Genomic DNA, 18,545 nt, shown 5'->3' with positions numbered 1-18,545 from the left:
TGCAAACACCTTTGCTGTACAAGGCTGCTGTTCTCACATACATTATATTCTTTGATATAAATAAAGATCATATATTGAAATTTTTGTTTTATATGGGACTTAAAAGTTAAGTCTTATTTCAGCTCGTTCTGTTATATAGGAAACAAGCGCACATTCTTATCAGTTGTTCTTTTAATAATCACAGACTACTACACAAAGAATAACAGATAACAACTTTCAAATAGATAATGTTCAGACGATTAAATAAAATGTCAACTGTTTTCGATAAAAACACAGATCGCATAATTACTTCGAGATGTTTGCATTTACACTTAAAAACCATATAAACATATCCCATGGATCAGAAGGACCGAAAATAAATGAATCCACTCTACACAAAAATGAACTTTATATCCCTTGTCTCTTCTTTAGTTATTTGTTTTCATTTTCTAAGTTCAAGTTCACGAGTCCCATATTATTTTCATGTTTTATTATCATATTATTTTGGCATTCTAATTAATTAAATATGGAGATTTAATTTGAAAAATATATTGTAATATAACCTCCAGGACTTAAGTATTAACAATTTCACAACACACTCAGATTCAGATGGGTTATGTAATAGTAAGATGACATGAAGTAAAATCTTTAGAATTGACGTAGTGAGCATAGCGAATGAGCCTTTCTTAATCATTAAGATTTTACCTCAGGTCATCGCACTGACTTAAAATACAACTTCAATGGATAGCACATTGAAAACGCAAACTCTGACACAGGTAGTATGTATTGGATGGGTCGCAGTATATTCACACCCACGAAGACTGAAATACCTAACGATTAAGCCTTTCTCACAATTCATTGGCTAAATTCTTAATACTATATATTGCAAGTGATTGAAAACCAAAACGTCCATTATCAGTGAATGTAACCAATAATTCTTTTTGACAGTATTTTATTATAAACCCCTAAACAGAACTTAACGTGATCTAAAGATATTTTAGAACATGAATAAATGTTTGATTCTAGTATCCCTATCAGAACCCATGTATTTCTATATTTAAACGTTAAATCGACACGACCCTGTCATTTATACTGTTTTGAAATAACCACTATACCACAGGTCACATCAGGAAGTTTTATGAAAGCCTTAGATAAGATAACTAGGGTCAACCTTGTTACCGTGTTATCGTGGTTATTGCCAAATTTAGGATTCGTTAACATGATGGCGGATATTTTATATGTTTTAACGCTTGCGTTTGTCCTTCCTACTGGTAAGAAATTCGTTTCTTTTCATATTTATTTATATAACGTTGCTATGCATATTTTACCTGATATTGGTACAATATTAAATGTTTGTTTTTTATGAAAACTCAAACCCACATTTAAACATCGAGCGTGTAATGACATGTAAGAGTTGATTATTTAAATTGCACAATTATACTTTGTTTGAGATGGAAGCTTAGTGATTTTTTTTTAAATATCATAGGTTTATCAGTTGCAGGAATGGCCATTTAGCAAAATACTAGTGTGGCTGAGTACCCTCGCCCCTGCAACCAACACACACAATTAATGTCTGCCACATTAAAATAAATCAATTTTTCATTTTATTTTGTTCACTTTCAAAACCTTTGTTTGATTGAGAAAGGCTATACAAATTCATGCGGTATAAACTCTATATGTAATACATGCAGAGCCCAGCTGAACTATTAAAACCCCAATAACACATTACTCGGTGTGAAATGCACACTCTCTTTCAAGAATCTTAGTATAATCCCCCGTAGTATTTGCGTCCATTTACGCCGTAGTAAGGTGTGTTTGTGTAAACGCCGTAGCTTAACATATTTTATTTAAAGAAAAAGTAGTGAAGAGGCAATACAACTTTGTTACATCTAGTCGTATTTTTAATTATTGAATTACTTATAACAAATGCTTGTCCATATGTTTACAAATATTCATAATTTTGTACTAAGTTAAAAAAGTTTAATATTGATGTATTAACATAGAAATAACGGTGTAACTGAATTAAACCATCGCAAAATACATCCCAATCATGACAACATTATCATTATCGCTCATTTTGAAATATTTTGCTACGTGCGCAACATCCAGTTTTTGCTATCAACTGACTAACATAAACTCTCAATTTAAACTAGAGCAGTCATAAACTCTTATCGTCAATATTTAGACATGGTTTTAAATACTGTTTACTTCCTTAAACCGAACTGTTATTAATAGTTTCATACCATTAATGTTTAAACGGCCGATGATTTATTGTAAACTGAACGTCTAATATATATAAATCCATTAATATCACAGCATTTTGATTATCAAATGCATATGAAAATCATAATCATTTAACATATTTTATCAATAGAAACAAAGTTTTTAATTCTTAAATACAGTCATCATTTTCTTTTTTGTGTAATTCCATTTGTAGATTTGTTAGACACAAACATCATAATCATTTTTGTAAAATTGTAATCAATTTCTAATAATTCTTGTATATATATCTGCTTAACATGTTTTTAATTTAACGTTTAGCAAGCATTCGCAAAGTTTTAATTGTATACGTTCTAATTATTTGGACTTTGAATTTGGAACCCCAATATTTCAGGTTTACGAACCGTAGGACCCGATTCATTAAAGCTCAGAAAATAGTTTCGGAGGATGTTTTGCATATTAAAATTAATCTGATTTTTAATAATTGGATAATTATGTAAATTCATTGACAATTCCTTACATATAAAAGTATGAATGATATAATGTAGGAATTGTACGTAACACAACTTTGCAATAATCATGGCCGAATCATTGTCTTATTACCTCTCTTTTCTTCAATTAATATAATTTAGCTTCCAGTTGAAGTATTTACTGGTATTTTTTGCCCCTAAGGGAGGCATATAGTTATCTGATCGTCCATCCCCACGGTTTCCGATCAATATCTGAAGAACGCTAAGGCCCAGGTTTCTTAAGCATTGTAGGCAGGTTGGTCATTACCAGCAGTTAGCCTTTTGATTTTGAGGTCAGTTGGTCAAAGGTTAATGTCGTGGTGACCTTAAGATTACCTTCAGCTGAAAATCGGTTTCCGATCAATACATTAAGATACTATGGCCCTAGGACCTCAAACCTAGTAGTCAAATTGGTCTTAAACAGCAGACGAAGCATACTGCTTTAGAGAACAGTAGTCAAAGGTCAAGGTTATGACCGTAAGCTAAGAGACCTCGAACTTGGTAGAGGTCCCTTAAACATGACCAGCACCCCAACTGTGTTAACGTCAATTGGTCAAGATGACAAAGGTGGTCGTGGTGACCTTGAGCTGAGAGTTCGAATTCGTTCAAAAACTGCAAAATAATTAAATATTTCGATTATCTTGCCATTTAAGGTGTATTGTCAAAAAGCTGAATTTTTAAGATTAATTGATCAATTAAGAATTAAAGTGACCCAACGAATTAATTTATTAAATATCCTTTCAATTTTATTCTCTTAACATTAGTTTTTGTAAAATTCAAAATTACCTTTTATATTAGTAAACTTAGTGTGAATAAAGTCAATGATGTATGAACATAAGATTAACTAAGTTGTTTATTGAATACCACCCCTTGTTAAACGTTTGTACTTTTTGTATTGATGTAGCTTATCGGATTGCTTGTTAATAATAAATGACCACGAGTGTAAATGAATCTAATGATGTATGATCATTGGATTAACTTAAGTTTTTTTTTTAATTTCGCCCTGTTTTATTTTAACCTTTGTACTTAAGTCTCCTTCTGTGTGTATATTAATTTTGTTTTTGTTTTAGTCTTTAAATTGGATATATCGGAACACTAAAAATCACTAAAAATATACCCGGAAAAGCAGAACCGGCCATTTCACCACTTGTTTCTATTTTTGTTTATGGTTTGGTGACAAATAATACTGTATTGCTGTTCGTGGTTATAGCACTAATGCATATCAATTACTTAATAACGGAGTAATGTTTGAAAGTATCAAAGAAACCAATAACCAAAGTATATCGAAATATAGCTTTATTCGGGTTAAAACTAAACGGTATTCCGGATGCAAGGATTCAAGGTTGATAAAATGACCAATAAGAGTGTATCCCGAATTGGGCGAGATTCTGGTCCAAAAATAAAAAAAGAGATAGGAATGCCCTTCGGTCCGAAGTCGATTTGAAAGATGAAGGGGTGAAGTGAATATTCTAACTTATTTTATTGCACTTTATATATTTTTTATTAGGAAACGCGGAGAGATGTAACACGTGGTTGGACTATTATGAAAACTGCATTTATGGATGCTGCGATGACAATAAACATTCCGGCTATGACATGTGTTGTAACAGGTATGACATTTTACTCTTGTTAACCATCAATAAGTTAACGGTTATTTGCCAATCAAAATCGCTAATGAATTTAGTCGTTGTAAAACACCAAGAATGTTTGGCTCATACTTTTAATAACCATTCTTAGGCGGTACCTAACAATCCTTGATAAACGCACCTAGTTTTTTTTATATAGTATATATGTACTGTATTGTTTGTGGAGTTTTATGCTTTTATATCATGTTTCTGGTTTGTGATTGGAAACTGAACAAGTAGAACTGTTAAAGAACATCTGTATATTCTCGTTTCAAGAACATCAAAGCTTTAACATCTCTTCCGAAACTTACTTTTTGATTTAAGGTTATTCCGTTTATTGTGTTATTCTAACTAATGAGTTGATTATCCATTTTCTTCATTTCGATGAACTACTTTTAAAACATTCAGATAAAACGTTGCTTTGTTGATTAGGTTCTATCGGAAACTACAGGTATATATGCATGCAGACGATATTGAAGGAAGATACCTTAAAATGTCTTCTTTGTTATTGATCCTGTGTATATTGTCCGGGACACAAGAAATGACAAGATATTTTCAAAACCAACCACCAAACTTAGAAATTTTAGCAACAATGAATTAATTTAACGAAGTCGTAAGACTAGGCATATAGGCAGCCGTAGTATTGAATATTTCCTGCGATGCTACGGACGCTGTTTAATGTCTCATTGAAAAGAAACGGACATAAAGGTTTGCGCATGTCAGTAGCTCTGATGGCCATGTCTTGTCCGCACAATGAATGAAGAACGGTTCTACCTTGGACCATTTAACTGTCGGGCAGGCTGTTCTTGGCCAGTATATGACAAACAAATTGAGGGCAGTAGATCAAAGGTCAAGGACCCGGTCAAAAGTCTTGTAAAAATGTAGTTCGCACAATGATTGACAATGTTTGCCAAATGAACATTGGAACTTTAAGTGTATGTTGTCCTTAAATTACCCTTATGTTTTTTTCGGTCATTATTATCGTAATTATTATTATAATTATTATTATTATTATTATTATTATTATTATTATTATTATTATTATTATTATTATAATAATTTATTATTAAGTTGAAGAAGCACATTTAGCAATGTTTAACTTCACTTTCATGCAACAATTGTGAAACAATTATAAATGCATTTCTTTTTAATAACTTTGAGGTAATACACTACTAATAAGTTACATAGTATCAACATGCAAAGAAAGAAGCCATATTTGCCTATCCAATACGAAACATTACAAATAAAATCAGCACGTTTGTAAAACTTGCACCGTAAGCGACAATCAGTCCCTGTTCGCCATTTTGTTCGCACTGATAAACAAAATTACGTCCTCTCCCCATGTGTAATTATATTGAAAATGTCGATTTCCAGTTATTATGACACGGATTCTATTCGCCATGTACTTGCTATCGGACCCATCATCGGCATTGTAGTTGGCTGTGTGATTTTGGTCATCACCGTTATCAGTATTATCGTCTGTTGTGTTTGCTGTTCGCGGAACTCACGTGGGCAGCAAGGACAAACCTTCACTTCGGCAGCTAGCGGCCCTTACGTCATGAGTATGAACTATTTTTTAAAGAAATATTATCAAAGCCTGAGAGTTTTCGATGACAGTTCTAGTTCTGATAGAATAACACAAATAAATAAGTAATTGAATATTGCATTGCTGATTGTTTATTGTCTTGAATATAAATTTTAATTTCGTTCTGTTGATTTATCGTATTACTTTATCTTATTTTAATTAATTATGATGAAACGTTTAAGCAATGCTGATTTCGTCCTTTCGAAGACCCCATAGTCTTAATCAACTGGTATTTTGAAACAGGTTAACTAGATGAAACATTTCACAGGTTAAAGCGTGACATAATTCGTTGGTTTTATAGACCAGATGCCATACGGGGCCCAGATGGGACAGGCACATTACGGCCAGCAGCCGTATCCAGCTCAGCCACCCCCTCAAACCGGACATATGCCACCCCTTCAAACCGGACATATGGCTCCGGGAACTACTGTTGTTAACCACCCGGGGATGCAGGGGCCTACTTCTTATGGAAAAAGCGTCGACAATTAGAATGAATGGTTTTTCATGTTAAAACATTCAAAATCGTTAATTTGCTGATAGTATTGAGGCGGAAATAGAAGTGCGAACTTGTTTACAGCATATTCCCAAAAGAAAACGCAAACAACAAACTTATACCATATACACAAATACAAAAAACACACAAACAAACCCTCATCATAATTGCTTTACCGTCAAATGATGGTAATACCTCCTTGGAACTGTCAGTGACACAAGAATGCATCCGTATATGTTTTTACTTCTCTTTTCACCTTAATAACTCATTTAATATAATATTATTCTATTTTATTTCATGGTTGAGTGAGTATGGTAGGGTATTGAAAAAGCCATTTTGAAAGACATAAATAATATGTATAATAATAATAATAAATTTGAATAAATGAATATGTACACCATTGTTTTACCTTTCATTTTAAAGTGTGTTTTAATTGTAAGATTACACATAACGTCACTGCAACAATTTAACAAATTCCTGTAACGTACAATAATGAGTCAAAGATCAAAGCTAACCCATCTCTTTCAGTGGTTCGTGGTTTTAGAGTTGACAACTGATATATTGTGAGAAACAGGACTAAAGTCAGTTGAAACCCCCAATTAAAGGACTTGCGCCCATAAATCTGAATAAATAAGGAAGGAGCGATGCAAGACATCAACATCAATAGTTCATGTAACATAATGCATACGAAGATGTGATGCCAAAGGATTTTGGTGTATGTCAGTGTAAGATCGTATTTAAGTACACAAGTATTATAGAAAACATATTTTCACGAGTGGCTATAAAATCATGAAATCACAGTTTAAGTTAGAAATATTCCAATTCTCGAGTTTAATTTAAGAGGCAGGCTTCGGATATTATCATGGAAACAATGTCAATCTTATTTAGCAACTACTTTACATTCAAGCCAATAGAGATGAAAGAATAAGAGAAAGAGTTTGGCTGACATTGAAAACAAGAGATTATTCTTACACAGATGGATACAAGCGTTGCATAAATAAGCCAATTACTTGACCAAGAAAGGGATTATATTTCGTCGATGAAAAAGAGCTTAGTTGTTAACTCAACGGATAACTTTGACAATCCTCCGACAAGTGAATTGCCAGACGGCGCAACGCTCAGAGTTGCGTCATGTTAAATAGATATGTCTGGTACATTGACAGAAATACTGCAAGATAATATAGTGTTTATTTTTCATGAATCCACACATATAGTAGCTAGATTGACTCTAATGTAACACAAACGAAAGCTTCTAATGAAAACAAAAAGGTCTTACGCCAATTTAATCGTGAAGTGAAACAAAACATTAACAATGGTTTTAACTATACGATACGATATACGTACAACTAGTAAGAAAAGACAAGATGAGTTAATTCTAAAAAAGAGCGTGAATTTAATAGTAGGATAGGGGTGCTTACAGTGTTTTTCATCAGTAAACAGCCAACGGGAAACCGAGACCTATGTTTTAACACTTAATGGGTTTCATTCTACCAAAGTATCACGATTCCGACGTGTATTCTACAATTATTCCGTTTAAATGGTAGACGTGCGTTTGTACGTAAACGTAAAGTACTAGCCTAAATAATACAGTGCAGAATAAACCAAAATGTCTATCTACTATGATCTATGGAGCAATTGAACTTTCGACGGTATTTTTTGTACCGATGTAGTCCCCCTTCAGTTATAAGTGAGTCATGAAAGGCTATTGCCCCCGCTAATAGGCGCTTTATTCCCAAGCTCATGCGATGGTCAGTCATGTACATTTTAAGAAACCAATAAACACCAACACCTTTTACTGAATAAAGGTCCTAATTAGGGTTACCATGAGTATGACATTACTAAATATTACGCAGAAAATCAAATTCATCTCCATTCATATATTTAAGTATACACGCTTATCGTGATACAATTGTACAAGTAATCAACATTAATGACTGTCAAATAAGCAAGTTATATAACATTGCTACTTTAACCTCACTTTTTTGTAAATGTTATTTTTACTGTCTGTAATTTTACACTTTATCATTGATGAGCGTGCCTAAAATACGATCATAATAAGTGTTTTATTGGGTAGACTTTTCCTGTATTGAATGGTTTTACCTTTTTTTATATAGGCTGTATAAGCAGATTGAAAATGGCATTGGCATAGACAAGGGCAGTAATGTCAGGTGCGACAGGTTACCTGGTTCATTGTTTGGGGAGAAACAGTCAACAATTTAACATCTTAAATGTTGTTTGTCACAACTTACGTAAACACTATTTTAATTATAGAGTTAACCGTGTCTCGGCCTACTTTATAACGGTTAAAATGTAATGAAAATTATACATTGAGCAGAGAGCTTTGGGCTACTCAAAATGACCTGTCTTATACGTATTATAGTACACATACATGTATTAGGAACGATATATTCTGATACAGACATGATTTACATCTAAAACAAGCGTCATCGTAAACAAGCAAATGCTTTTCTTCGTTGAACATGGTCGTTTCTACAAATACCGCTATAACGCTTAGAAAACTATATTTATACTCATTAAATCGAGGAGGCTTTTCACACGAAAAAATGAACCTTGAGGCACCAGACATTACCGTCCTTGATAGATCAAGCAGGAAACAATTTTATCGTGTTGGCTTATGCCATGTTTTCATACAAGAGTTTTGTTTGAACTTTACATATCTTCATTGTCGTTTAGATAATATATCAACCGTTCAGTGTAATCATGATTCCAATTGGGGCATTTCGTTGTAAAATGAATCATGCGTTGCGTTAGACACTCAATATAATATCGTCAATCAATCATTGGTCTGAACAATCATTGTGAAACGTTTTTGATTAAAATTACGTATGCTTTTTTCAAGAATGACTGAAGTACATTGTTAAGTATTTCTATACAAGTTGCGTAATCAGCTGTTTGGTTCATTGTTAATGCTTGAATGGGCTTGAAATTACAAATGTGTTCCTTTATATGTTTGGCTTGACAATGTTATGCTCATCAACCCAGTCAGTTACATATGTTTCGCCCGGTGTCATGTTCAGGTTTTGAACACGCATAGGGTTCCAGGGCTTTCAAGGTCATTTGTCTGCTTTCTTGATAAGCTATCTATTTGATACAGACAAAAATTGTAATACGTTATTTGCTCATGAAAAAACACTTGTAGGGATTAGTTTGGTATTTACGTAATTATTTTAAAGTCATATGTGTTATTCCGCATTTTGAGTTGAACGTTTAAATAATTAAGTGTTCAATGAACTTTTTTCAGTGGCAGGATTTTCAAGCGTGAACGATTTAACTATTAACAGAGATATTCTGATAACAAAATGGAAAAGGCTCAAACAAATAAGTTTTAAAACATAACCGTGATATTTGCTACTTGCTCACCGAAGCCAATGATTTGTTCCCGAACTATAGACTCTATTTGAAGCAAATATATATCAACACGCTTTAGCATGCGAAGCTGAACGCAGTATAAAATCTTCTGGAACAATGATGTATAACAATATACCCTGTCGACTGTGTTGGTTGTATGTGGAAACCTGGAAGTGAGCACTCATCAACTTTGAGAGATGCTGTAGATGTTGCTCAAACAATATGAATGGAAGAATGGAAGACGTTCGAAAGGTATTTTGTGAACGAATTGTACATAGGTTGTCAAAAAGCTTTACAGAGAAAACATTGAAAGTCAACAGTTTAATACTGGTTACATGCAGTAAATGCGTCGACAATGTGACGTACTATTTGCCTTAACAGACACAGGAGCACTTATCAAAGAGCTATCAGGAAATCATATCAAAATGTATAATACTTTTCTTTTCATGACCATACAATTATAATTTCATCTTGAAGACGTGTTTTCTCATTTAAAGTGACAAATGTGACTCCAAAAAAGTGTATGTGAATGCCTCTTTGACGTCTTAAAAATATAGTAAGACAATTTCCAAATATTAATTCAGGAGGTAGGCTGGGGTTTGAAACGAAATCTGTATAAATACATGCTAAACATAATGACTTCCTTGCTAGGGATTTGAAAATGCATAACACATTATCCCTTGAATGATAGTTATGAGGGATGTGAACGCCTCATCAAAGCTGAATCAAATACAATAAATATTTTTTACACGATTGAAGTGGGTCTTAATGGATTGTATGCATAGCTTAGCTTTAAAATGTACATATACATATATGCATTTTTCTGTGCAGAAACAATTGTCTACCATATGTTTGTACATTGTTTCGTTAATTATGCATGCATTTATACAAATATATTTTGTTTTGAAGAAGGATGTTACTATATGAACCTTTCATAAATAGCGAATTCATGAAGCCCAACAATATCGAATATCTTCGACATTCTCAATCAATGCATACTAAAGAGCATCAAACTTCTTGATTTTTTTTACATGACATGAAACCCAACTATTTAACGAACTTTAAGAACAAATAAGAACATTCGGGTTATCAACACATGTAAAAATAATTTTCATAACCCTTATGCCTACATAATAATAGTACTCAATTGTAAAGGATGTTGCTTACTGAATGCAATGCAAATCAATTGATTTAGCACTGTTTTCAAATATTTTGTCTGAGACTCGTTCGAATAGACCAGACCTGCATATTTAATTGAATGTGTAGAAAAATCGATTCTTAACAGAATAAGCCGTTGGAGAAAATGTGTTGTGAGAAAATAAGTACAAAAACACACACAGGCATACGATAGAATCTTAACGACGATAGGGAGTATTTTCGCTGGATATGGCTCATATACTATACATTGAGGTATACATGCATGGCTATAAAACCTGTTGGAAACATAAAGCTCTAGGAATGTATAGCATAAAAAGCATTTTGGTTTCAGTACGATTCGAACCAACGCCGGTAAAGTCAAGACAAAGTAGTCCAGGGTTCCAGCTTTTGTTATTTTGTTATTTTTGTTTTAACACTCCTCATGATTTGTCACATTTAATTTCCTTATTTAAAAGGTGCAATTTATAAACCATAAGCGAGTCACTTTAAGGTATTGCGTCACCAATAAACCTACGTGCGCGTTGGTTTATATCATCTTTTGGTAGTTATAAAAATAAATACTTAAACTATTGAAGCCCATATCGTACATAAAGATGATGTCATCATGTATTCATACCGACTTGTTTTATGTCGACTAGCGAGTCGCAATAATTATGGTGGTACCTTTTATTTGTTATAAACAGATTGACTGATTTTACCTTAACGATCCCCAACATCAATTTAAAAAACCTAATTATAATTAATTTGTAGGCAGTCAGCGATCCGAGTTTCAGAGTCACTTTTAACACACCTTCAAAAGTGTAAATATATTCTATTGTAGATCATTCATCACGGAAAATGCTGAATACGTGACAAAATACATGCAAACATATTTAAGTAAACATATACTTCCTGTAAACACTATGCACTGAGTAATTATCTTGTCCAAATGTATATTGTAATATAACATATTACTAACGGCAGATATAGGATTGTTTTTATGCTATATTTAGACATTCAATGAACTGTCTTTTCACAATATTTTGAAATAACACTATACTACAGCCCGCAATAAGAAGGTTTTGACAGTTAAAACGAGATCAATAGAATACTTGTACGTGCATTCAATGCAAACTTAATGATCGGTAAACAAAATGGCGGATATTTTGTATATTTTAACACTGGTGTTTATGCTTCATTTTGGTAAGCGATTTGTATAATTTGTTTATCTATATGCATAAAGTAATATGAATATTTAAAGTAACACTCTTATTCAAATTCAATACATACACATGCATAACAAACATAAGGTTTGAGTGACAAATCTTGAACAACATACTAAATAATGTATTTATGGAAAATAGTAATTACTGATAACAAGATTGTAGCAGTATATCTAATAGCTAAAACCAAAATATATAAAATGATTGGTGAATGCTTAAAGATTTACAGTGAACTACTATAGCCTCATTAGGTTGAAATACCGTGTTTTCTGCAAAATTCTCTCAAATTAAACTCTAAATCCTTCATAAGAACCATTGTTTTCGACATATATTCATCCTTGCTGGTATATTTAAACAATTGTATTAATTGTGGTAAATCTTATTTGGGAGCAATAGTGCATCTTTAATTGATATTGGAATATGACTGGCAGTATATGGTATCTTAACTAAATTCAAAAATAAGATAGGATCTTTAACCTTGGATTTATTGCACTATTTAGCTTTAAATTATCAGGTTTTCTTGTAAGCTTTTCGGTGAAATATCATGTTAATTGACCGTTGTCATTCACTGCAGTAGAATACTTATTTTGTTTAACGAATAAAATTTTCATTTCTCTGATATTTTTTGGAAACAGTATTGCTTAATAAAAGTAATGCATCGTTTACGTTGCTGAGATAAAAATGTTTGAAACCAAATATGACGTAATGATGTTATGTTTCGCACGCGGTTTTCCAATTAACACCTATTAATTGCATATGTTTTACCATAAAATAAACAGAAAATTCGTTGAATTTCGGTTTAAGATTAAATGATTCACTTTTAATCACAGAAAACTATATTTCCATCTTTTCTGCGGCATTTGTGAATATATAATTTCTTGTGATCACTAGGAGAAATTATTAAGACCTTAAATAATTTCAGTTAATATTCTTCTATTCCAATGTCTCTACGAATTTTGTTTAATTTCTGCTCTCAGAATTATGCTCAATATATATACAGATTCATAATATATTCTTACTTTCGCTAGTGAGCGCTGAATATTGTAACAAGTACGGGTGGATTTCGTCTCAATACTGCGTCTATGGTTGCTGCACTGACTATGGACACTCGGGCTACGAGAAGTGTTGTAGCAGGTATGAACATATCACCATTGCCTTACTGCATACATTCAATAGTTACTTTTAATATTAAGAGGAAAATGTGATATGCACACTGCCTTGTATATTAAGATGGTGTAGTGCAATTCGTTGCCAAGCTGTTATAATTAATTTTAAACAGTTCAGATGTGCATTTAAAAAATCTTTAAATTATGTAAGACGAAGATGCAACCAGAAAATGGACACCAGCTCCAATATACGACTTAAGGTATACGATGTCCAAATAAAATTGGATGCTAAGTGACCCAATATTATGTGTTATTATCATTTGAAAGGGTATTACTAATTGACTAAATAAAATAAGTAAAAGGACCCCGTTGGAAATAAATACTTTCATTTTCTTTATACTTGACCGTAGGGTCTAAAGAAATACACATACAGACACATACACATGTACAAATAAGCGAGCTATTATAAAAAAGAGCTAAAATTGGATGCTTAGTGACCTCATAAAATGTTTATATCATTTGAAAGGGTATTACTAATTGACTAAATAAAATGTGTAAAAGTGCATTTTAACAATAGTACAGTCTTTATATTTGTTATTTATTTCAACTTAATTTCGACCTGTAATGACATCTTTTGCAACATTCAGACATCACATAATTTATCAGTGGAAGCCTTAAACGATCGTGCGCGGGCCTTTGTCGTTGCTGTATGGCATGTGTAATTAAGCAAATGAATTAATGAAAAGATAGATTAAGTGTTACGCTTCGCACGACTATTGATTATAAGTTTAGGTTAGTTAAAAGCCTTGTGAACTAGATATTCTCACCACCTGTTATAGGCCTATTCGTTGATATTGACAGACGACAATATTGACTTGCACTCATGCTTTAGGTACTAACTACAGTAATAACTAATAGGACTCCCAATGACGTTTGTGCAATACCTTCAAATCATTGATTGACGACGATCATAAAACAGATCCGATCAAAGATTTACTTTATTAATGAATGGAACATCAGTCTTTTAATCAAATGACATCTACTCGTGTTTTTTATCAGAAATCTGTAGTTTTGAATGTTTCGATTTTCAGTTATAATTACGATCATGGAATAGCTGTCGGACCCATCGTCGGCATTGTGGTTGGCTGTGTGATTCTGATCGTCATCGTTATCAGTATCATCGTCTGTTGTGTCTGCTGTATGCGGAATTCACGTAGGACGCAAGGACAAACCATCACTACGGGGGCTAGCGGTCCTTACATCATGAGTATGATTTTCTTTGAATAGAACTTATATTCATCGAATGAGCATTTTTGATGACAGTTCCAAGTGGATTATAGTGGCAATAATAAATACGTTATTGGGTGGTGCAATTCGGTTTGTTTATTTTATCGAATATAATTTTAATTTCGTTTACTTCAATAGCCTTGGTACTGCTTTTGATATAATTGTGATGTAACGTATACAAATTGCTGGTTTCGTCCTTTCTAAAACCTCATGTTTTTATTTACTTGGGTTTTTAAATTACATGAATTAGAAGAAATATTTCTACGGTTAAATCGTGAGAATAGTTCTTTGATTTTATAGATCAGATGACATACGGGGTCCAGGCGGGACAGACACCTTACGGACAGCAGCCATACCCAGCTCAACCGCCCCTTCATACCGAACATATGGCCCCCGGAACTACACTTGTCAATAGCCAGGCGATGCAGGGGCCACCGTCATATGAAAAATGCGCCAACAATACGAATAACCTGTAATTGATGTTTAAGCATTCCAAAGTGTTAACTTGTAGATAATATTACGCGATGGAAACAGAAATGCGAACATGCACACCTTCATTACAAGCGTGTATGTAGTAATAATTCTACGGGAACAATGGAATTTGTACGTAATGAACGGTTCCGTTAGTAAATGATAACTTAACATGTTCAAAAAAGTGTTTCATTTAAACATTTACAGTTCCAGAAAACTAAGAAAATCACATGTCAATCAACTTCAAATACATAGCGGTGATACCCGTGCGCCTTTATCGGGAAGGGCCAATTTCCTTTAATAGTGAAGATCAAAAAAGGATGACAAGACGACCGAAACTACCGTGTATGACATTGCGCGCCTTGCATATCATGTAAAAGAAACATCTCAAATGTTTGCACTTTTCATCTCAATATTCCACTGCATTATAGTATATATCATGAAATATTCTATTGTTAAGTGAGTATTGTAGTCAAAGGTGCGATAAAACATCTTTGACTTCTATCTAAAAAACCCAGAAGTGTCTATATTATATTAGGTCTCAATTATGTATAGATCTCATCTTGTGCAATGGTACACTGTTCATCAAGATGCAATCGCTGAGCCATTCTTGCTTTTGCAGTACTATTTCAAACTTTCGCCCAAATTATTCCAGTTTTCTGGACATATAGTATTTTGGAAATAGTACTATGTATTGTTTACCGATATTCTACAATGTTGCTTGACATTATTATAAGTGTATAACATTTATAGACAGTTCACTATATTTTTCTTTGCATCATTTACAATTTTTATAGAAATGTTTTAGTTAATAAAATTGTACGTATACAGAATTGCATTATTTTGAACAGCACCTTTATTTAAAGTGTGTTTGATGGATTAAATTGCAATAAACATTGATTCAACATTTTTTAACAAATTCCTTAAATGTTCTAAAATCCATTTTTCAGTGTTGTCTTGTACAAGAGTTGATAGATAAAATAAAATGGCCAGTTTAAACAGTTAATTAAATCCTCATAGGCTATGAACGTTGCGCCATCAAGACTGAAAAATGAAAATATTGATAAAGAAAAGAGAGATGCAAGAAATCAACACTTATTGTAACGTGATTCGCGCTACATGTTACTTCTACAGTACAATTCAAATCACTTGGTTACGGAGGCTTTCGTAATCGAAGTATGGGGTTATACACCAGTGCATGTCAATTTGCTGATGTAATTAATAAAAAGGCTTTTGATGAAAAAGAAAACACCTTTTGGTTTTTTGATGGTTGCGTAATGTAAAAATAGTCACATTACTGAGAAATACGATTTACCAATAGGAAGGAAAAATACATACGTCAGTTGCATCGATCACAACAGGGTTGTGGTTTGAAACCCAAGAAAACCTATTTCCAGCATTATGATGCCCTAAAGCGTTAATAATTGAATCTTGAAAATAGAAAAAAATGAATATAAATTGAAACAGCGGTCAAAGTGTGTTCTGACAAAGTTAAGGCAATGAACAGTGTTGAGCAAATCGGGACCTAAAATGTCATACTTGATGTGTTTTATGCCACCAACAAATCTCAGATCCGAAGTGTATTCTACATTTATTCCTAGTTTAGCATGTAGAGCCATTTTGGTCTAAAATAAATCATGCGTTGGTCTTAGAATTCAATTAAATCTTCAATGAATTCAATTCAATTTAATTAAATTCGATCAAGGGTTGTTCTGAAAAAAAAAACATTGTAAAAGGTTTTTGATTGAAGATTATGCAATCAGTCATCGACTTGACTGAGAATGCTTTTACACGAATAACTGTCGTACAGTGTGCAATAATTAAATACGTATTTCAAATATCTCTCAAGCTTCAGGTGGTATTGGCAATATTGGAAATACATGAATCATTCGTCGATTAGATAAAACGCTCGGGGTTTATTTGGCTTAAAATATTTATGATCATAAACCATGTTTGCTAAGCAAGTCTGTCCCGCTATCAAGTTCAAGTTTTGAATAAAGACCAGGGCAATAAATGCATACATCTCTACAACAAATAGTTTGCAATAAAAATCAATTCAAACATACCGCAACTTTATTAGCGGAAATCATATCACGTTTCAGGCATAGCATGGTATCTACGTAGTTCCTTCATTGTAATATCAGTAATCTTTCACCAAATGTGATGAGTGGTTAATATCATGAGCTATTCGCATTTTAGTTTGAATTGAGGTTTGTTAAAATGGCAGGATTTTCAAGCGCATACGATATAACAATATACGAAGAAATGTTTTTAAATATGACGATGGAGGAAAAGGCTAGAACAACTATGTTTTTGAAGGATATATGTACAGAACAATTAGAATATAAAAGGTGCAAAGTTGAAGTTGAAGAAATATAACAATCTACCCGAGAATGCCTGGATTTATTCTGTTCAACACTTGGAGAATTGAATTCGGCCTTCAAGGTAGGCAGGGTTTTTCCAGTTGGGAGTATGGCCGAAGGCACTCGCATTGTTGAGCCTAGCGAGTTTGATTTCATCGTGGCTTTACAAGAATGGTCAGGAAATGTGGATATCGAAAGAATAACACATATTGGTGGATGGCTAAAAAAGATAATGCACATGAAAAAGCATCACGTAAATTTCCAGTTGTGAAACAAGAACATGCTTTCATACGATAATCAGAAAACGAAGATAATAAATCTAACAGTGATATTTCCGACTTCCTCGAAAAGACCAATGGGACGTTTTGGGACTATAAATATTATGAAAGGGAAATATTTTCCAAGGCGTTTTAAGTGTGCAAAGATGTACGCATTGAAAAAACTTCTGGAACAATGATGTTCCAAGGTTTCCCCGAGTTCCACGGTCCTGTTTACAGTGTTGATGTTATGTGGGAATTAAAACACGTGGACTCCTCACCTTTAAGAGTGGATGTAGATATTGCGCCAGCAATATTTGTGGAAGATGTAAGAAAGGTTATTTCTGAACAAGATGTGTTCCGTTTGTCAAAAAGGTTCACCGAGAAGCTCTTTAACGTCAACAGCTGTTTACTGATGCCAGCACGAAAATGCTTCGAAATTATGATGCACTATCAATTTGCGTTCACTAATATAGAAGTAGAACTAATAAAACAGCTCACAGGAACTCATAAAAACTGTCAACAAATCCTAAAGATGTTCTTTCGTGATCATACAATGATATCCCCCTTCCTCCTGAAAACATGTGTTATCATGCACAGCGACAAATGCGACTCCAAAAGCAGTGAATGGGAATGCCTCTTTGATATCTTGAAAGAGGCCTTCCAATAATTAACGATTCTGTAGGAGCAAGGCTAGGGTTTTGTAATATCTTTATGCAACGCAATCTGATTCAACAGCGACTTTTTCAGCCAAAAGAGGTGAACAGGATTCGTCAACACATGTTAGACATAATGACAACTTTGATTGATATTGGAAATGCACCACACATTCTTCCTTCGACGATAGCTATGAGCATTGTAAAAGTCTCATCGAAGCTGAATCAGCAAATGATTCGATACTACCTCACACGTCCGAAGACA

General features: G+C 33.2%; 2 protein-coding genes across 2 annotated transcripts; both read left to right on the top strand.

The window, feature by feature from the left end:
- Positions 1-719: 719 nt before the first annotated feature.
- Positions 720-7,033, top strand: LOC128208516 (uncharacterized). The gene is made up of 5 exons (XM_052912077.1): positions 720-755; positions 1,100-1,250; positions 4,216-4,318; positions 5,708-5,895; positions 6,220-7,033. Exons 1-5 carry the CDS (start codon positions 720-722, stop codon positions 6,405-6,407), a joined length of 666 nt encoding a protein of 221 aa, XP_052768037.1. The 3' UTR covers positions 6,408-7,033.
- A 4,827-nt stretch (positions 7,034-11,860) lies between these two features.
- Positions 11,861-15,826, top strand: LOC128207724 (cysteine and tyrosine-rich protein 1-like). Its single transcript, XM_052910833.1, has 4 exons — positions 11,861-12,120; positions 13,169-13,274; positions 14,338-14,513; positions 14,834-15,826. Exons 1-4 carry the CDS (start codon positions 12,072-12,074, stop codon positions 15,007-15,009), a joined length of 507 nt encoding a protein of 168 aa, XP_052766793.1. The 5' UTR covers positions 11,861-12,071; the 3' UTR covers positions 15,010-15,826.
- Positions 15,827-18,545: the final 2,719 nt, after the last annotated feature.

The sequence above is a fragment of the Mya arenaria genome, chromosome 11 (genome assembly GCF_026914265.1).
Source record: "Mya arenaria isolate MELC-2E11 chromosome 11, ASM2691426v1".
NCBI lineage: Eukaryota > Metazoa > Mollusca > Bivalvia > Myida > Myidae > Mya > Mya arenaria.
Note: the sequence above shows the minus strand (reverse complement) of the source record. Positions and strands in the feature narration are given on the sequence as shown.